Below are 21,090 nucleotides of genomic sequence, written 5' to 3' on the forward strand. Positions count from 1 at the left end.
ACTAATCTTCATCTTAATTTACATTAAAAGGAACCGATATGCATGTAGCTTTTACAGGTTAGTTTTGTAAGTAAAATGCCAAGTAGATTAGAACTAAATAATTCAAGTGGCGTGCAACCCGAAAACTCATTTGCTATTATTCGTCTGATTTAAAAAGAAATATGAATTTATTAATAGGAAGTTAGGTAAAAAGAGCTGGCAAGCCACCTCGCTTTTCACGTATTGACTTGGGTAAAATATAAGGTATCATGATCCAGCAAATATTTTTACTCACGTGCGATTGGTCTAAACGTAGCACGTGACTGAATTTGCCCCAACTAAAACTGGGTGATATCCGAGAATATCATCCAAGTGATATACCCCAATTTTCAAACCTTACGTCTTCTACGATAAGTCTTCTTTTAAAATTTAATTCAAGGTGAGAAAACGTTTTGTGGTTCTTACAGAAGAAGGGAGATATTTTTTGTTCGTAAAGTTTGTACCAGAGAACACAAAAAAGACATCTCACGCTTCATACAGTAAGCTTTTCGTAAACAATGTTTCACGTTCACGCGTGTTGCAGTACATTTGAAGGATAGGAAACACGACACCAATTTTGCGCAAAAATATGCTTGTATTTTTTTCCTCGAACATTATCTGTTCCTCAAGGTCACAGTTTTCCTCGAGCTTCACTTTCGGAAAACTGTTCGCATCTTGGAACAAATAATGTCCGTGGACAAATATTCGTGCATATTTACGCGCCAAATAGAGGCCATTGTTTATTCATTTTATGGCAAGGTAGTTTTGAGGTAAATCCGGGCATTCCGATTGGTTCTTGCCTGGTCCATATTTTCCCACTTTGATCGTTTCCACGGAAACGTGAAGTCTCCGTTCCCACGAAGTCGTGTATTCTTGTTCGGGAAAGCCTAAACAAATTTGGTCCGATTACCATATATAGAGAATAATATATGGCGCGCGTAGATATGGAATTTCTCTTCGAGTGTTTAACTCGATAGCTGACGAGTGAGCGCAGTGAACGAGTGAGATGTCGAGTTGAACTTGAGAAGAGAAATTTCATATCTACAAACAGCCATGTATTATTTTATTTACCATATAAACACAACAGCCCTTTACTGACAAGAAAAGCCGACTTCTTTAATGAATGAAAATAAGTGAATCGACAATCCCCGAATAACGATCGTAGAGTGCGTCGGCGCTAACGCTTAAGATGGAAAAATACGTTGAATCATGCTCACAAAAACATCAATGGTCATAATTTTCAATATACAAAATTCTCATTTATTGACTTTGTCCTTACTGACAGAAGAATTCTTTCAAGTAAACGGCCAAAATCGGTGGCGTCAAAGGCGAGTGATCTGTCAGCAGCTGATTGGCTATATCAACACACGTGAAAAAATAAGATATTTTTTCAAGTGCATTGTTACGGATTTTTTTAGGGCGGAAATCCCTGTTTAACGCTGCAGTTTATGTGATAAAATAAACTACTTAATAGTGTCGCTTGCTAGAGCCGCTCTGGCTAATGTTGGTCCTCAGTCGTCTTTGTGTGGAACTCGATGCGCTCAGTCCGTACTTTCACGACCAAGGGCCAACATTCCCCTTGGCGGCCCTCGAGCTCGGTTAGTGAGAAGTTGATATAGAGGGATGCTTTCGAGGAATTAATTAATTGTTATATAAATTCAAAGTCTGGTTTAAAAATTAAACAAAGGGGTGGATGGGTTTTATTAAGTTTAAGAACTAATTCTTCTGAAAAACCCAAACTACATCGTGCAAGTCTTCAACAACTGAGAAACAAAATTATTTTTTCTTCGCTCGGGTCCGGTCCAGCTGAAACTATTTTCCATAGGGTAACAGAATAAACAAACAAAGGGCGATTTAGTGGTTATTTAATATCTTTATTTACCCAGTTTCACAGCTCTAAATAATCAAATGAAAAAGCAAATCATTTCAGTCTTTGACAACACGTGAGCAATGTCACATAACAATTATTCCGTCTGAAGAGGAAAGTTATGACAAATTACACATTTATCCACATACGTGTTATGACACTTTAATTGAATGCGAATTCACAAGTGGAAAATACGGAAACTCTTTCGGTGTATTTAAAGATTATTTGTCAAAGGCAAAGTGAATATCGTTGAAAAGTCTCCGCGAGGAAGTTGAAGGGATTATTCAATAATATTCACTGAGTCAAATCATGAATGTTATTCAGTATATTTTATTTCTGTGCTTGAATACTTTTTGTTGTGTGGTGGTAACTGGCAACTAGCTAGTCTTGTAGGACCGCCGTCTTTTCTTTTCACGGAGACGTAAGACTTCGGCAAGCTACGTTTGTTCATTTAGTTTACTTCCATGCTTTCGAGTTCTGATGTAATTTCGTTTTGTTGCTAAAACCATTCTGCAAATTGTGCATTATTTTACATGGTTATTTTACATGATTATTTCGAGTGTGAAAGTTGCTTCCTTCATTGAGTTTCCTCATAACTCAGATAGGAATGAAATGAGTGCTGATTGTCCACAAAATATGTCATTTTGTCAGGACGCCCCATAACTTCATAAACCCCACTACAACTATTTGAATTTAATCACGTCGGAAACATTTAGCCAAAATGTGTCTGCCGTGCGTCAGCTGCTAACGTCATCCTGGTTATCGTAACGTCAGAGTTCTTTCTTTTATTTACAATTAATTAAATGTTAGACAGTTGAAAACAAAGACTTGATTTCTTGGATTTCTTGTGTGTCAGCCAACTTGTGCCTATCTTCGTATTGTTTTTCAAGTTTTTGGCAAGTGCTTTGTAGACTCCTGTGAAGCGGATTTCGGGCCAGAATGTGCGTTCTTTGCAGCAGTACAACTTATAAGCTTGACGGTCGTAAATTACTTTCCCCTGAGGCGAGTTTGAAATTAAAATTAAGAATCATATTTTTCGATCATTGCCTTCAAGTTGTTTATTTTGGCTCGCGAAAATGCAAGAGGTCGGTAAACCTCAAAGTAGCCTTTTTCCTGCGCGTAATCCTGAGTAGAACTTATTTTTTAAGAATCTCAAGCATTAACTACCTTCTGCTCGATTATACAAATAATTTGAAAGTTCAAATTCAATTGTTTGTAGCAAAAATACGGAATCAAACTTTAAATACCATTTTAGCAAGCTGCCAGATCAGAATATCCTTATGTAACGTGCAACATTCATTGAAGGAACAAGCCGCAAATTGTGCATCTTGACAATTTTCATCTAAATTTTCAAGCTAGTTTGGCGTTCACAAACTGTATGAATCCTTCGCATCCTTTACCAGTTTCTTTTCATTTTGGTCTTTTCCTATAGCTCTGTTGTTTTCGTACTCTCGAAGACGGTCTTGTTCAGATTTTATTTTATCAATCGCTCCAATTACCTAGATTGTCGTTACGTAGCTTCATTTAGAGCACTCGGCTGGAAAATGTTCTAGCGCGGGTTCTCAACTCTAACTGTTCTATTTCCTCGGGCAAAACGCGGCTACGAGGACGCACATGAGAATCATAGGGGAATACAACCCTCAATCCTTGTCTATAACTAGAACTGAACAAAAAATAAATGCATGGGTTGACCGCACTGATCGAATGTGCAATGAAATGAACAATAAATGTAGAGTTTGGATTTCCGCAATGCAGTGTTTCCCAGAAGAAAAACTTTAGAAATGTGAACGTGACGAACGGCGCCCAACATACGATGAAAACCAAAACTATGACAATACAAAGTTTCAACACGGCATTGTTTCGCTTCTCGCGGAGTTTTCTCGCGTTTTCGCTTTGGTAATGCCCCGGGAACTTCTGGTGTTTCAAGCGAAGAATGACGGCAGTGTACAGACATGCAATCACTGACAAAGGCAAAATGAAAAGCAGGACGGAAAGAACAACGAAGTAGAACTTCTGTGCCTTCAAGTTGTCAAAAAGTGGCGACCAGTTTAGTAAGCAATGTATTTCACCTTTGTAAACGTAAAATCTATAAATGTAGAAGTAGGGTGAATGGATGCCAATGGCGATAAGCCAAGTGAACGGTAGTGCAATCTTTACTGACTTTAAACCCATGACTGCCGCTTTAACTGGGTAGAAAACGCTGTAGAACCTATCAATTGCGATCAGAACTAAACTCTGCGTAGAAACTGCGGTAGAGATATCTTGGAACAGTGGTATGAGCTTGCACAAGGCCAAGCCGAAATCCCCGCCAATAATCCATCGGTTGGACTGCAAATAGACCCCACTAACCACCCGTGGCATGGCAAAAATTGGCAATAACAAATCAGATACGGCCATATTAGCTATCAGGTAACTGGTTGTGTTGCGCAGAATTTGTGTTTTGAAAATCACTAGCATGATGGTAGAGTTTCCAAATAAAGACATTAACATGATTACAGCATACGCCAGTGTTTTTGCAACTTTGGCTTCCGTTGTTTCAGGAAAAGAAGAGCACTGGTCAAGTGGATCGCTTTGATTTTGAGTCACGGTAGTTGAATTCATTTTCACATTCGATGAGGCCTCTCAAATAAAATTTTTTCTTTTCCTTCTCTCTTTTTAACGACATTTACATGCCCGCCACGTGTCGGTCTAGGATGAATCAATTACGTACACATTATTAAACATTCGTTAAAAGAAGGTGTGAGGTTATTATTAGGCATAATAGTCCTTTTCTTCGCTAACCAACGATAATTTGCATCAACCGTCAGTTTTTAATAAGTTTTTCTATACTAAACGTGTCGGTTCTTTGACTATTTACACTGTTGTCTGTAAGTCGTGGTTTTGGGAAGATTAAAAACTGTACTTTAATTTGGTCGTGTTAACCATAATCTTCTCTGTCTTTCTGCTGCGCCCTCTCGATGAATTTCTCAATTAAGAACAAATTTCCACTGTTTGATTTGTTTGATTGGTAAACAAGAATTGGGGTTTTAATTCAATATCTATCAATCAAGACAATTTTCAAGTTCAGAAAAGAGACAAATTAAATTAACTATTTAACTGTAAAGAGACTTGGACTAATTTGTGTTGTTCCTCAACACAGTTGACAAAATAACCCCTTCTTAGTTTGTGTTCGAGAATGTAATATTTTTATTCCAAGTTCTCTTTTTAGCACTGTGAAATTAGGGATCGAGATTGAATTTCACACCTGAAATAAAGTAATTGCTACTTACGCCAGATTTTTTTGTGTTGTTCTCCAATGTACACACAAGGTCACTTCCGCGTCAATTTTTCATTACAGTTTTTATTTATTTGTTAAAATATCAAAGTGTGCGCTCAAAACGTGACAAAGGCAACCTGTAATTTCTTAGTTTCAATATTTGAATTGTTATTATGCAGAATAAAGTTTCATGGAAACTTCTAAAGTCACTTTTCAAAAAAAAATGGAAATTAGCATTAGTTAGGCTGGAAACTAAGTAACTGTCGTATGAATTCTTCAAAAAGTACCGAGTAGGGCTGAGTAAGCAGTGCGCCAGATAAATTTGAAAAGGGCGCTTTCACTTTGAAAATGCAACAACTGGTTGACAGATGAAACGTTTTCCGTCCATACTACATCAACAGCGACTGTAGAAACGCTTCATTGCATCTCTGAGCATGCGTTCAACTGTTCATCCAACATATTCGTCTCCAGGGTCACTCGTTTTCACTTATCGCTTATGTACTACGTTGCCGGAAGGGAACGCAAAGGTCTTGGCCTAAGAAAAAATTTATGAAGGTCTTGAAACGCAGTCAAGCTAGCATTTCCGAAATTCTTTATTTTTGGTATTTGATCAATGCAGGTTTCCGAAAAAAAGAAAAGAACTGTCGAGAAGCACCAGGCCTAAATTCAATTTTTAACATATGAGCGACCTGAGCATGATGAAGAGGGTTGGCATGACCTTCTGGAACGTTTGCAAGTATGACAGCACCTCCTGAGAAAATTTTGTCAACAATCTTGATCTGGCAGTGTGTTATAGACTTTTTGGCCTCTAAAAATATCTTTTTAGGATTTCTTTCGATGGTATTTCAAGGGTATTATCATTCCTGCAAGGTAGAGCGATTTTTAATAGTGTCGGAAAACCAAACCAAAGTAATTAAAACAGTCAATCAGAAAAACGAAAATACCTTTAAGAGCCAATGAGAATTTACAGTAAAAACAACCAAACTGCCTAAAGCGCGGGAAAACACGAGTGGCCAAGTCCTGATTGGTTTAAGTTTTGGATCTGATGGTCGAGAGAGTGGCGCAGAATGTTTCCTGGACCAATCACAGAGCGAAGTAAAGCGAAAACTAAGCAATCCCAGATTACTTCGGGCGCTCCTTTGAAAATTGTTCTACCATAGCATTCTATTCGCGGTTCTGTCTTTATCTGGGAATCCACTTTAGTAAGGTACTCCATTTTCAATTTTATCTTAACAAGACGGCGACAAGGAACAAAACTTAGAAATTTTTTTTATTGTCTACATCATCTAAATTTTAAGTACCCTTACATTACACGCCAGCGTTTGATTCTCAGTTTTTCGGAGAGCTAAACTGACGTTATATCCGTACAATACTACATAGCATTTACTTATTCTTTCCTATTTTAAGAGTTGTGCCCTATGCAAGTATCATTAACTAACCCTTCAAACCCTAACATCAGAACATATAATCTCCCTACTGTTCACTGTACATTTCCTGCGGCACTTACTAGGAGAATTTGTTTAACAACCAAGAACTGCTTTAGTTGGTGATCATTTCCTTCATTCTCATGACCTTGAAGTGTGATTCACGGGTGATATTGTAAGGAGAAATTAGATGCTAGTCACTGTAAGGGGTTAAAGGGTTAATATACTTTAAATTTAGACCAGAAAACTCTAACTCAAAGTAAGCTGTGATTCTCGAAATACACCCGTTTGACGGTAAATTTCAAACTTAATTTGGATTAAAAAAGAACCTTTAAGTTACTACGAATTGTGGCGAAAAAAGGAAGAAAACAGTACCTTCTTGATTAAAAGATCACCGGTTTTCGTCGTTTACGCCAACATGCATAATCGGAACGGGAAAAAAATACTTTTGAGTTTCAGATCAATCCAAGAAAGAAAAGAGGATGAAAAGAGAACGATATTGTTTTTTTTTTAATTTTTCTTTTTTTCAGAGACCAGATGAGCCCGCGGTTTTCGTCCCTGAAGTTGCTAGGCAACATAACGTCATGAAGAGGATATTCCGTATATTTGTGGCATCTTATAATTGGATAACAAAGAGCGGTAGCTTTAAAATCGCTCAAAGAGCTTTGAAAATAAATTTACAACTTTTTTTGCCGTTGGCTTTGACCGCTACATGAACTCTTTCCTTTGAGCGATGCAATAGCCTGCATTCAAAATGTACACTTAGGCTAATGTACCACAGGCTTTCCATCATCCCTTCACGTGTTTTCTTAAATGAACTCTGTCAGACGTCGTGAAATGTAAAGTTCGCTCGTCGCAAGGGAGCCGAAGTGAAAGGTGAAAACCATGAAATAGAAAAATACCCTCCAAAAACATCTTGAAGATTCTCATACCTGAAAAATAAAACATCTTTTAAAATTAAATTGATGAGGCATTCCACAATACATGTCCGTGAAAAAATTACCCATCATCCCACAAACATCACCCCTTATGAGATGCATGCTCTTCCCAGATTCCCGAGGCCGTGCTAACGCCGAGACATTTGCAAATGTATCCCCTACATTACTTGTTTGGATGTGTTGCATTCCATGACTCATGATTGTTTGAAGTTTTGTATCTTGTTGAGAGGATTTTTTTCAATCAATCGTGGCCAAAAGCAGAGCATAATCAATACATTCCCAGATTACCTTCAATGCTCATTTAAAATTGCTATATATGATGACAAATTCAATTGTTAAGTAGAGTAAAAATTGATAGTAAATACAGATTGTAAGACATGGAAAGTATCCCACAACACATGTTACTTACACAGAATTCTTTTTGATAACTCTCTCCTTCTTTAAATTTTCTATTCCCTGTAAAAACAATAATTAGGGTAAAAAATAAGGTTACTATTGATTGATAGTAGATAGGTAGCTTTGGCTGATCTTTTTAATGTATATGAGTCCTTACCGTTTCATCTTTAACTATTGAGGATACTTGACTGCAGAACATAACAAGAGTGAAAATCCCAAATAGTAATCCTTCAAAGACTAGAAATATCATCAATAAAATGGCTGAGGCTACTGGTAAAAAGGTGCAATCTGCAGAGAGAGATAGAAAAAGACATTGACTGGTTCAGTAGTGATCTTGATGGTGCTTGCCTGGTTTCTCTAAAGGAGCTCTGGTTTATATCAGGTATCTACAAGTCAGGAAGCTGGTGTTCTAAAACAAGCATGGGGAGTCCCACTTATATTGTTTAAGACAAACAACAGGCTAACAACCAGTGGGTCTGACAAAAATCTCACTGCTGTTCTGATATAGTGGAAGGTCCTTGCAGTCACTAACAGCAGTAACATATTACTCACCATGCCATTCATTTTCTGTACATATAAGTATTTGTCGTATCGTCAAAACCAATGCATATATGGATATCAAAAAAATATACATCTGAAAAAGAATCAAAACATGAAATAAGACTTTTGGCACCAAATCACTTTAACAGCATCCAATTTTATTAATTTTTGAAGTACATTTACCCCTTAACACCTTAACATCAACAAGCACAATCTCCATACTGTTCACCATACATTTCCTAAAAAGCTGTCCAGGTGAATTTGTTGAACAATCAAGAACTTCTTTAGTTGGTGATCAATTCCTTTATTCTTGTGACCTTAATGTTTGATTCATGGGTGATATTCCAAGGAGAAATTAGTTTCCAATCGCTCTTAGATCCTCTTAGGGTTAAAGGGTTAAATGACAAGAATGTGGATCATACTCACTGTAAACAATACAAAGAATTTCTGATTGTCTTCCCCCACACAATTATTTATCCTATAAAGGGAAGAACAAGCTCAAAATGCTATTATTGGGGAAATTTAAAAATACTTACATACTCATAATTCATTGATTTTTCATCATTTTTTCCTAGGATATGCATGCAAGGAAACATCACATGCCCTCTCTACCAATCATGTTAATTTAAGATATTAAAAAAAAGAAAAGGTCATAGGACCAATTGAATCAAATGGAGTCAACATTGGACTCTGATTTGTTAGTCCCATGTTTTGCCATAGACAGAGTTGGACGGCCCAAAACTTCTGCAACCAATTAGCCAAAACTATGACAAACTTTAAGAGACAAAATGCTCTTTAGGTAAATGCATTAATGGTAATTTCATAAATAATAACACAACATTTGACTTTTTTCTTGGAGTGTATGAATCTAATTGTCTTTGCAAATGATGTATACTGTGTACAGGCCCTTCCATTCTCCACTTTATTAGTGGTTAAATGTGGATGCATATGACCCACCAAATTCAACGTACACGAATATATATAAGTTAAAATTTTGATAAATGTGCTTAAGACTTAGCATACCATGGACAGTGGTGATCCATTTTCCTGAGAAACATAAGAAAAAAGTAAACCTTCTTTGAATACTTCACTGCTATTTTTCCCCATGAACTTTTCATTTACAGAGGCATATCTTAGCTCTGACAAACCTGGCCTAACCCTTCTCCAGAGATCACCAAGGATCTCAAAGGAGTTACAACATACCCAGGGACCAATGTGGATTCCAATTCATTCATTTTGAAAAATTAGCTGCAAATTTGTTTGTACTAAGTTGCTCACAGTCAAAGCTAAGCTTCTAAATCTACAGTCATCTCCATTCCTTCTTTCTTAGTCATGATTGATTTTGCTAATGAAAGAAACTGAAATCAGGATCTTAACAAGACATGCAACAGATCAAATCCAGTAGCTGACTTTGGCTCTTTAGATCCCAGAAGCAAACCAGTCTTAATGTTATTATTGGGGTCTTTTTTGCTCCTCTTTGCTTCTCTGACATTCTAGTCTTCACTAAATGAAATCATAACTTAATGAGGTAATTTGGTATTATCAACTGAGTTGATAACGTAAATTGGCAACATCTTTGTCTTTTTCTTTCTACCTTCCTGATATAGAAAAAAATGACAAGGACACACCTAATCCAATCTCCAATCACTTTAATCCCCCTTATCATTCTAAGCACTATATTTCAGGTGGTGACCTTTTCCCACATCTAGGCAATTTGGAAAGCTGCAAAACATTAGGACAGAATTTTATCATTCAAATCGGCACTCTTTTCATCCAACTAATTTATTCATGTTTTCTGGTCACCATATTCCCACTGATAGTGTACCTCCATTTTCTGCATACATGTATAGACACACACAACCCACAATTCCTCCATTAGCTTTCAAACTCTTAACAGTGGCCAATTTACGTTATCAACTCAGTTGATAATACTAAATTACCCTGTTATACTCTCCCACAGACACATCACCACAGTTTCTTTAGAAACTTGCCCCCTTTATTCATAAGTTAACCCTTTAACTCCCAGAAGAGATTGACAAGCAACTTTTCCCTATAATATCATACATTATCCAGCAAACAGGTTAGCAGAATACTCAGACTTGTCAGGAAAAAGTTTTTATCTCAATCTAACACCAAATTCTCAAAACTAATTTACAAGGAACTGTGTAGCAGCTAGAGGGGAGAAAAGGGTTGATAAAACTGACTAAAATAAAGGACTTACCTAACACATCTCTGACAAGTGCTGTAGTTACCAAAAATAGAAAGCAGACCAAAAGGTCAGTATATTATTCAATATAGTCATTTAATATTAGTATGTACTTTCTGGAGAACATGAAAAATCACTTGATTGTCTTTTCAGAGGTGCTCAAAAACTTTTCTTAATATCACAAAAACTGTCTTCACATCTTGCAATTTGGAATTGCTTGAGCCCAAATTTTATCTGTCGACAACACAGCAGTTTTGTGGAAATAAGGACAAAAACAACTCCAGGACTGACTGATATTATCAGTATCCTCCTCTAACTGTCTGATGATATGGAATACAATCTTTGGTTGAAATAATCTGTTCAAAACACTCTGGTTCTAACACAGATATGTCTTAATGTTTCAAGAAAATGGCACAGAAAACAGCACAGAAAACAATGCTTGTAATATTTCTAAGCATCCCCTGCTTGTCAAATATCTCAGAAACTCTTTGCAAATTAACAAATATCATGAGACAGTAAGGTATTTCTAGAAAGGCCTGATATTAACTGGCACCAAAGTTGCCAAATACTCATACCTACAGTGGTGAGCTCGATCAAGCTTGATACACTCACATCTAGTGCATCTTAGAACTACTTCTCCCTCTTTTAATTGAAGCTTCTTCAAGTTTTCTGTAGTGCAATTTCCTAAAGGGATGGTACCCTACAGAAATATACAAACATACAAGTTACAAGTGTGTAGGATATTTCTGATGTCTGATCAAAGACTCCAAGATATTAATTTTGAGAATCAAGATTTAATTAAAAGAAACTTCTGATGAAGAAAAAAAAGACTTGTTTGACGTTCTTTGGTGAATGTAAACACATTTAAGATTATTATGTAACCATGTAACATTTATTTTTTCCATTATTTGACAGGGATTACTTAACAGAAATCCATCAACATAGTTAACTGAGCTCCCTAAAATTGATAAAATTTTCCAGTATGACTGCAATTAGTTGATATCTAACAAAGATGACTCTGAAAAGTCCTAAAGTAGTCTGGTGGGGCACATGTTTCCTCCAACCAATACAAACTTGATAAAACTTTTAGACTTAAAGCAGCTATATCTTCTAAAAGTTTTCTAATAAATCACTCGAAAAATTTTGTTCTGATATTGCTTTTGTAGTGCTCTTTCCGGCAATACCGATTAACTTCCACTCAAGTTTACTGATCAATGTCTAAGAATGAATGAAACCGCGAAAGGTCTATCAAAAACATTGTTAACTGGCTAATGTTAGCAGGATTTAGTCGAATCTTGCTTGTTTACATTGACAAAAATCTACTCAACAAAGGAAGGAATAACAAGTAAAAAAATCCAGATTGTGCAAAAAAGCGGTGAATTTCTATTAGTCTAAAACAGACGTGTTAATTCCAAAAAAAATCCTATCTCAAAATAGTGACTTCAATGAATTAATTTAAACTTAAAGTAAACACGCTGTCATACCTATAAAGCTCAGTGAGGCACATAAACTAAATACTGGAGAAACAGTAAAACTACAGCCGCAGAGACTTACTGGATCACTGCACATCGCTCGACTGTGGGCAACAAGCGCAAGACCCGCCAACAGAGTAAAAGCGATGGCGTGGAAAACCCCGATCGCAGCTGAAGTTACAACCTCAGGCAGTAGCATCACAAATACAACCACAAACTCGGCATACGCTATGAGTAAATATGTAAAAACCGCACATCCAATGCCGATTCCATCGTTTACAAACCACGATAAGCCACAACAGTTCGATTTTCGGCCCATGATCGCAGCTAAATTCACGGAAGTCCAATATGTCTCTAGCTTGTGCAGGCCGCCATTTGCATGTTTAACATGCAGCTGTTGAATAACTGCGCCCGCGTACCATGTTGATTCTTAAGCCAGTTGTTATAACAACAGTTTATTTATCCGGGATATTGAAACACTGGTCGGTCTCGAAGGTAACAAATTTATGGTCTAAAATGCCTGAACCTATGCCAGAAATTAACCAGGATGAAACGAAAGAACCAGAGCAAGAGGAAGGTGGAATAGATAAAGAGCAGGATGGAGAAACGAAAACGGAGGAAAAGGAGCCAGCTGCTGACGAAAACAAATCGAAAGAACCTTACGATGCTATGCGAAATGAACCTCATCTCACCAGCTTGATCGTGGAGTCGTATCTTGGAGAGAAAGATGAGCGAGGATTTTTCCATGGTATTGGAACTGCATTTTTCCGAGGCAATCATGTTTACTCTGGTTCTTTTGTGAACGGGCTAATGCACGGCACAGGACAATACATATGGGCGAATGGTATTAAATACGATGGAGAGTTTAAGAACAATGTCATTGAAGGAAGAGGTGTGTACACTTGGACTGATGAGAGCACATACGATGGCGAAGTTAACAGCGGCTTAAGACATGGTCAAGGCACGTACGTTTGTGGTACAATTCCTTCTTCATACACTGGGGAATGGAAATACGGCAAACGCTCGGGAGAAGGTATTCTGCGCTATGACAAGGAAGGCCTGTCCTATTATGACGGGCATTGGGTAGATAACAAGCGCCACGGGTTTGGTATGAGGAGGTATGCATCGGGGAACATATACAAAGGAGATTGGAAGGACAATGTAAGGCACGGTACAGGAACGATGCACTGGTACAACAAGAATGAGCGATACGAAGGAGAGTGGAAGAATGGGGTACAGCATGGTCAGGGAGAACATTCTTGGTATCTGAAGCGCATTCCTGGATCTCAGTACCCACTGCGGAATTATTACGTGGGGGAATGGGTGAATGGATTGAGGCATGGACCTGGTACATTTTACTATGCCACAGGTGCTAAGTATGTGGGAGATTGGGTGGAAAACATGAAAGATGGTCAGGGCAAGTATGTATTCAAGAATGGCTTGGTTTTCGAAGGTAAGAAGTTCATTTAAGATTACTTCAGCCATCTTATTTATCGGGCTGTGAGCTGAGACCCACAATTGTCTTGAGATAATGCTGCAGTGCTCTAATTGTCTGAGCTACCAAGCCAACTAAGGGTTACAAAGTCATCTATCTAGTGTACCTGTTTAGGGAATGTTGTTTGCTTATTGCCTTGAATGCCCAGCAATTGACAATCATATTGGGTAGACTTTTCACCAGACTTTCCATAATATACACAGGGTACAAAATCTAAGGGCAAAATAGCCTCAACTGTTATGAAAACAAATTCAAAGTGTTTCAATCTGTATTACTATATGGGAAAATTAGTGTGCAGTTTTTTCTGAGGTCAAAGTCTCTGGAATGGCAAGGGTTGGCAGGGTTGCTGATGGTGTAATAGGGAGCTGTGTCTGAGCCGCAAGGAAAAATTCAAACACAAGAGCCTACTTTCAGGCTAAACAAATGGCAGTGAGCAGTGTAGACCAGTCTGGTACTGGCTTTTATTCATACATACTGAGATTTACAATGTAAAGTACTATTGTTTGTGTCTTTGATTGGACAAACAATATATTTTCCCAGTTGTTCACTTTTCTTTGAGTTGAAATGTGAAAAAATCTTAGTAGGTATGAAATAAAAACACCATACCATGGAAATTGCTTGAACTTCTCATCTGTCTTCATTCTCTACCTAAGTGTAAATTTAAAAGACTATTGTATAGACAGCTGCTGAACGTTTTGATGTGAGAGGATACTTATGTTGATGTCCATACTTAAATTGACAAATTTAGAAAATTATAATCTTTTGGTTTCATTTGTTGTTGTTTTTTTCGGTCAATGCTTTTTTTTTTATGCATCGTAACTCATGAATAAAATTGATCTTGCTCACTTTCCATGGAACAATCTCTATTTATTGAAACCCCTGAATTGCCAATTGTTTTCTGGGTTAGGAGTAAGCTACAGTGTACATGCCATTGAATATGATAATTTCCTCTTTGAATTTCAGGTAAGTTTGAAATGGATCACATGGTGGACTTCCCTGAACTAAACCCATCTGGCATGATGACTCCTGATATCATGAACTCAGGACTTCCTGTACGATCTGGTACCCCAGTTCGATCTGCATCACCCTTTATGACCCAAGAAAACTCTGGAAATCCACTCAACTTGAGCATTGATCTTCTTCTGGATGAGAGAGATCTTGATCTGTATGAGCGTGAAGAGGAACTTCAACAAGTCACCCATGTCCTCCTGCGACACGTCAGCAAACTAAAGAAGATTTACAGTTTCTACTCTTTTCTTGGCAGACAGGAATCTGTTGATAACACATTTGTTATGAGTAGGCTCCAGTTCTGGCGTTTCTTGAAGGACTGCAAAGTCCATCACTGTGGGTTTACAATATCAGAGTTAGATCGCACAGTGGCATCTGACAAATCAATTGATTTACATGAGCCACAGCATGAGGTCCTGATGCGAGAGTTTTTAAATGCGATCATTATCATTGCCTACCATATCTACAGTGATGAACACCATGGACCAGAACCGCTGCTTCCCTGGTGTGTTTCACAGCTTATCACCGAGAACATCCTCAAAAATCCTTGTAAAGTTGGTGGAAGCTTGTTTCAGGATCCAACAAGAGCAATTGAAGCCATTAAATACATGCCACGAAGCTGGGACATTTATTGCGGGTTATGTGTGCCAAACACACACTACCCTCATGAACCAATTTTCAGATCCAGACAATTCATGTTCATGCTTAGTGACTTTCGAATAATTAACTCTGACCTGAATCCAAGGGAAGTGTTGCAGATCCTTGCAAAGGATAACCCAGAACTGGCACAAGATGATTTCTGTAATCTGGAGCTAGAGATGACATTCTTGGAGTTTTTTGAAGCCCTTATTGATTGTGCCACAGTCTATGTTACGGAGGCTGTCCTGAAAGGGCATCTCTCACCTAAAGCCACCCCTCTTCCATCTTCAAGATCACAGAGTCCTGCAAGTTTTACACCCGCAACTTCAAAGCCTGGTCTGGAAAGTCCAGATGAAGGTTAGTATAGGTAATAAAATGGATCATGCTGACTGTTTAACATACAAGGAAGGGAGGTCGGGAGTAAAAAAGTCTTAAAAATTAACGATTTGTTTAGCCTCCTCTTGTTCTTATAATCAGTTTTAATCAGATACATACATGTAACACTAGTCGTTTCCTGTTTCTTTGCCCCTTTTTACTTTGAGAGGTACAGTCATGCTCAAAAATAAGTTGACAGTCGCTGGAAACTCAATCTTCAATCCTCAATCTTCAATTCTCGAATGCCCTGAGGATTGAGGCTTAAGTTATGGTTTGAAACATTTAAGTGGAGTTTAGAAAGGCCCAAAATGAATTTTGAGGGTTTCAAAATGTGGAACAAGGAATTTTTATGTGATTAATTTTTCACACTACTTGAATCTTCTTACCTATTGTATGTGGCAGACATTTCCTTCCTGCTCTTGTGACCTGGGACCTTCAAATCTTGGTTCTTGTCCTTCTTCAAAACCTGCCATCCTGTCTTCTTCTCCTCTCCCTCTCCTCCCCCTCAGTTCATATTTAAACTTATTGATTTGTAAACTGCATGATGGACAAAGAAGGGCTCAGCATATACGTGTTTTATTAAATCCAAGTTCCTTGGATTTAATTATCTTCATAGATAAACTTCACCTGAGATTACAAACAAATTTTAAGCACCAAAGGGGTCATAAGTCATAAGTAATTTATTTGGGTTAATATACAGTCTCCCATACTTATCACTTATCAGTTTTTATCTACATCTTCACCAGATCAGTATCAAACTGTTAACTCAGCTACTGTGACGCCAGGAGGAGGAGAGTCTCCTGATCGTGTGTCCAGGGTCATGTCTGGAGCATCAGAAGCAAAGCTTCCTCATCTGCCATCAGCTGACTCACCCACAAAGAGCAGAGAGGCTGTTGCAGCCCACACTACCTCTGGTAAGCTAAGATATGTTATGGTTTGGTCTCTTTGAATAAGAGGATAGAAGAATCTTGGTCTTAGATACATTTATATCTTATTTCTTGCATTTTTCAGTCACCCATAAATCAGTGGAGTGAAGAGGCAGTTGACTGCAAATTAAAATGTTGTCAACCAAACAGCCAATTAAACAATAAGACCTAGTGAGCTCGGAAAAGTTCTTTTATTCACCACATGCAACTAATTGTGGTTGTCTACCATATGTACAGTATATCCATGGAGTGATTTGGTTTTGTTGGTGAATATGAATGCTTTTCAGGTGCCATTATGTTTTTGCAATGAAAAGTACATATGAAGGACCATCATCATTTTGTTGACAAAGTCCCTTTATATTTACCCTTTTTCTTCACTTCCTCATTTTTATGTGGTAATGGAACAGCTTTTTTGCAAGAAAAATATCTTCTCATTGTTGATGTTTGTTTTCTAGCAAAAAGTACTGATCTTCTTCCAAACTCTCAAGAAGGCAGCAAGAGAATCCATTCAGTTTCTTCCAGTGCAAATGCAGCCCATCCATCCTCTGAGATGGGAGAATTTGAGGAAGGGGAAGCTGACAACCTTGGTAGGTTCCCTCTTGTCTTTGGCTGTTTGCCCAGATTTGTAGGGGCATTGTTTGTAAGTTAGACAAAGGCAGTGACAGGAGATTTAATGTTGTTAACGTTTGAACAGGTCAACTTCGTGATGTTTAAAATTACCATTTCCTTGATCACTTAGGGCTAAATAAAAAATGCACGAGGCTCCTTGGTAATCAACAGAGAAACAATAAAATACAATTTTTAGGGGTGGGACAGTCTTATGATAAGTATACTAGACTTTTGATTTAGAGGTCTGGGTTTGAGTCCAGCCAAGGTCATAATTTCTTTTGTGTTGTAATGCAAGACTATTTATCTTACATTTTGTCCCTCTGTAATCTACTGAACAGTGAAAGCAGCATGAAAAAGTGCAGAAAGTTAACTCACAACGGCCTGGCTCGCCAATTTTCTTACAGATCCTGGTTATGCTCGTGAAAGGGGGTGGGGTGGTTAGTGTTGGTCTACTGCTTGATATGTAGGCATCCTGATCTTTGATTTGGAGCCCACGGGGAAACTACTTCATTAAACTCACCAATGGACCTTCTTCTGGACAGGAATGGTTCCACCTCTCTGTCTTGCCTTTGAATAAACAGTGTTATCATTAATGGGGTAGGGGTCTTTGATCCATTTGGTTGTAAGCCCTTCATGCCACTATTACACACAAAATCGAGTTAGGAGTCCCCTTCCATTGGATTTTGGAGGATATTTCTATTGATTTTGATAGGTTTGAGCTTTTGAGAGACTTTTCTATGTTATGTTTATCGTAAATAGCGTTCGTTGTGTTTTGCAGCAGAGGTTCAAAGCCCAAGTCTTGGAATCCAAGGTGATCCCAGTCAAGTGGATCTGCAGCCAGATCAGCAACACAGCTGGTGCCTACAGCTTGACATCTTTTTTGAGAAGTTCTTTCAAGCTGCTGATAATTTAGAGATGATTAAGCAAGCCCAAGCGAAAAAGGCTTAATTTATCGCCGGATAGGACTGTCGGTTGTTGAAATTCCTCAGCACAGATGTAGCAGTTTCTGAAGCATACCATATAGAGTCTCACTTATAATGTTATCGTATATTCGAGTGTTGGTATAAAAAGTTAAATTACAAAGAAGGTTTTTAATAATTTTTTAACGGATTGGGTCCACAACTGTTTGAAGTACCCAGCTACATGTACGATCGATGCGACATTTTTTTTTGGCGTGAAAAAGCTGCATTCACAAAATGTTGTATTTTATAGCATGTGATAAACGATGAAATTCCATACTTTGTGAGATTTTTACCAATGTAAGATAGGGTTTTGGTGTGGCTGAGTTAGAGTTTGTATGTTTTAGCCTGTATTAAAAAAAGCATTAGTCTTACTTTAAACTCTTGCTGTTTTTTTTCTTCCCTTTTTCCATCCTCGACGGAGTGAATTTGAAATTGCGCTAGTGCCGATATAGTCAGTTTGTTGGATGAGCGCCATCGATAAGCGACATAGCCTCTGTATTTGGATGAGCGACTTTAAAGTGCGACTTTACGAAGTTCTCCTGTGTTCCCGATCCGCGAAACACTACTGCGCTGAATGTGAGACAATTGTACTCCCTAAAATTTTTTCCAAATATGAAAACAATGTTTTGTTTTGTAAGAATAGCAAGCAGAATTACGAGGAAATATTATGCAATTTATAATTGACTTTTTCTTTGGCAACGCAATCGCTAAGATTGCTTGAATTCTCCGTTAGATTCGTTGACGGGTGGAGACTGAGTCGGATCGGAAAACTTTCGTTTCATCTTAAAAGAGTCTTAAAAGAAATACTTAGGAAACATTATGTAAGAAATCCGTAAAATAGGACCTAAGATTTGTTTTTGAACTCAAACTCACAATTTTGAAAAGAAAAAAAAACAAAAAAAGTTTCGATAAGCAAACCATATCCAAAAGCTCAAAACACTTAACTCCGAAAAAAAGAGTCTCCACGAAAGTTTCCACGACAACCTTAGAAGGAAATTCAAGGTCTCTCAACATCATTAATTATTAGATGACATTGTTTATAACTTTACAGTTCCCTCGTCACAAAAAATAAAAGTAGAATCAAATAGACGAAAGGATCCGTAGAAAGGGGAGAAAAACTGTATTTACTAATGGTCATGTCTTTGAAACTCAATTTACTGCGCTGTCAACTCTCATTCCGGATTTCTTCATGTTGCTCATGGCTGCCGAGGAAAAAATCAACCTGATGCAATCGAAGCCACATACGTTATCGAAACGAGTGAGTGATGGTAACAATAAAATGCCGAACTTCACCCGACTTTGACCCGATGTCACTTATTATTCATTTAAAAGCATCTTCGTAGTCTGAAGCACTACTGGAGATTATATGGCGCATCAAACACTAAAGGAAGAAGAATGCCTTTAAAACAAATCATTTCGTGCCTAAACTAAAATGTCATTTTTCAATCCTTGCCGTGAAACCGTCAGAGCAGGCTAGACATCTCACAGTCATTTCATGATGGCTCGTGATTGAAAACCAAACTTTTTCTTACAGAATTATCTTCATAGATGTGATCGGTAGATCTTCGGAAAACCAAAAGATTATACTCTCCTGGGACAACTTAAAGAAATTTTTTTTCTTTGAAGATAAAGCATTTTACTGTCTGAATCAGCGAATTATTCTCAGTAGATCTAAAAATATAATTTGTTAAGTTCCTGCCGAATTCAGTTCAATGAATTATTTATTCTGGTTTGTTACTTCTTTGCACTGAATTAACCCTCTTTTGCATTGAATTACCTGAAAACTGCATTTATCTTAACCAATCAAAACTGAGTAATTTTTTCATGTATCTTATTAGGCGTGTAATTTAAAATGCAGTTTAGACTGCCTACCTTTCAATATTCCTACGTAGCCAACGAATTTACTTATTTGAGTGTTGGTTCGTCAGGGGCTTGAACCCACGACCTCCTACACTGCAGTCCAGCGCTCTACGAAATGATCCAACAAGGCGTGGTTGCTTCCTAAATGCAGCAATTTTCCTCGTATAGACACTTCTATTTCTATTGTTATGGAGAAACTCCAGTTATTGCAAAAACTCAATCGAGTCAACGTCCTGAGCGCGCGCAATTGAATTTGAAGCAATCATCTTCATGGTAACATGACATAACAATGACCGAAGCAGAAATCCTTCGAGTTCATCTGAGAGAACTTGTACGAGGCAACTATGGCTTGTGTTCTCAAACCTTTTCTTCGGGAAAAAGCAAGAGCAGATGAGTTTTTGATCACAGCATCTGTTTTACTACTGACTATTGATTTGCACGACAAAAAGTGGTGAGCGACGAGGAAAAAGTGTTTCCTATCTCTCTTTCCTAAGTGTTTGAATCTTCGGAGCGGCTCATCTGGAGTCAGATTACTTACTTCGGGCTTTTTTACTTTGCTGATTAGAAATTAATCAAAAATTCAGCTCTGAGAAAAGAAGTTATTTCGAAAACAAGATTAATTTGGCCCTGATCAACTGAATTAAGAAAAAATAGGCGCTTCCGAATTTTGGCTGAGTTCAATTTCGGTGTTGAGTACCGCGCGAGACCAAAATGAGAGGAACGAAACGTTCATTTATCAAATTGAATATGGTTAACTCTTAGAAGACTCGATATAAGAAAAGGAAGGAGGAAGCTAATTCCTGGTGGTAAATTTTCAGGGGAAGGGAGGGGTCAATGCTACTCGTTACTAGTCTTGGCAGAGAAGCGTCATAGCGGCGGTCGACACCAACTTTTGGCAACTGGCTGTACTGATATCAGCGATTACATTACAGAGAAGCCTGGAAAAGTGGATGTGACTGTTACCCTTAAACCAGCAATTAAAAGTTATTTCTGGTAAAATAGAACTTTAATTATCATGGACTACGCACGAAGATCATGATCTTTCTCAGTGAGTATCTTTCAATAATTTCCATAGCCACTGAATAACGGTTTATGCTTG

At 37.8% G+C, this 21,090-nt stretch overlaps 3 protein-coding genes across 4 annotated transcripts; 1 reads left to right on the plus strand and 2 right to left on the minus strand.

Annotated features, from left to right (window-relative positions):
• Positions 1-2,111: 2,111 nt before the first annotated feature.
• Positions 2,112-4,486, minus strand: LOC131785764 (substance-P receptor-like). The gene has a single exon (XM_059102712.2). It carries the CDS (start codon positions 4,484-4,486, stop codon positions 3,410-3,412), a length of 1,077 nt encoding a protein of 358 aa, XP_058958695.2. The 3' UTR covers positions 2,112-3,409.
• A 1,907-nt stretch (positions 4,487-6,393) lies between these two features.
• On the minus strand, positions 6,394-12,519 carry LOC131785735 (palmitoyltransferase ZDHHC3). Its single transcript, XM_059102673.2, has 9 exons — positions 12,200-12,519; positions 11,221-11,345; positions 10,661-10,681; positions 9,463-9,486; positions 8,866-8,917; positions 8,452-8,533; positions 8,057-8,187; positions 7,913-7,959; positions 6,394-7,497 (listed from the first exon to the last, which is right to left on the minus strand). The coding sequence occupies exons 1-9, from the start codon at positions 12,434-12,436 to the stop codon at positions 7,389-7,391; spliced, it is 828 nt and encodes a 275-aa protein (XP_058958656.2). The 5' UTR covers positions 12,437-12,519; the 3' UTR covers positions 6,394-7,388.
• Positions 12,520-12,609: 90 nt separating this feature from the next.
• Positions 12,610-18,482, plus strand: LOC131785758 (radial spoke head 10 homolog B). Of its 2 annotated transcripts, none has more exons than XM_059102704.2 (5): positions 12,610-13,570; positions 14,576-15,616; positions 16,381-16,548; positions 17,016-17,147; positions 17,948-18,482. In XM_059102704.2, the coding sequence occupies exons 1-5, from the start codon at positions 12,634-12,636 to the stop codon at positions 18,115-18,117; spliced, it is 2,448 nt and encodes an 815-aa protein (XP_058958687.2). In that variant the 5' UTR covers positions 12,610-12,633; the 3' UTR covers positions 18,118-18,482. The 2 variants fall into 2 exon arrangements, with proteins under 2 accessions (XP_058958687.2, XP_058958689.2); XM_059102706.2 differs by having other exon boundaries at positions 17,951-18,482.
• The last annotated feature ends 2,608 nt before the right edge of the window (positions 18,483-21,090 follow it).

Source organism: Pocillopora verrucosa, chromosome 3 (genome assembly GCF_036669915.1).
Source record: "Pocillopora verrucosa isolate sample1 chromosome 3, ASM3666991v2, whole genome shotgun sequence".
Lineage (NCBI taxonomy): Eukaryota > Metazoa > Cnidaria > Anthozoa > Scleractinia > Pocilloporidae > Pocillopora > Pocillopora verrucosa.

Excerpts from the sequence above, each read along its gene's own strand:
- LOC131785764 (XM_059102712.2), bottom strand. The coding sequence starts at position 4,486 with ATGAATTCAACTACCGTGACTCAAAATCAAAGCGATCCACTTGACCAG.
- LOC131785758 (XM_059102704.2), top strand. The coding sequence starts at position 12,634 with ATGCCTGAACCTATGCCAGAAATTAACCAGGATGAAACGAAAGAACCA. Across the intron at positions 13,571-14,575 it reads GAATGGCTTGGTTTTCGAAG|GTAAGTTTGAAATGGATCAC; the intron begins GTAAGAAGTTCA and ends TTTGAATTTCAG. Across the intron at positions 16,549-17,015 it reads TGCAGCCCACACTACCTCTG|CAAAAAGTACTGATCTTCTT; the intron begins GTAAGCTAAGAT and ends TTTGTTTTCTAG.
- LOC131785735 (XM_059102673.2), bottom strand. The coding sequence starts at position 12,436 with ATGGGCCGAAAATCGAACTGTTGTGGCTTATCGTGGTTTGTAAACGAT. Across the intron at positions 9,487-10,660 it reads ACTTGTCAGAGATGTGTTAG|GAAAATGGATCACCACTGTC; the intron begins GTAAGTCCTTTA and ends TATGTTTCTCAG. Across the intron at positions 8,534-8,865 it reads AATTCTTTGTATTGTTTACA|ATGTATATTTTTTTGATATC; the intron begins GTGAGTATGATC and ends ATTCTTTTTCAG.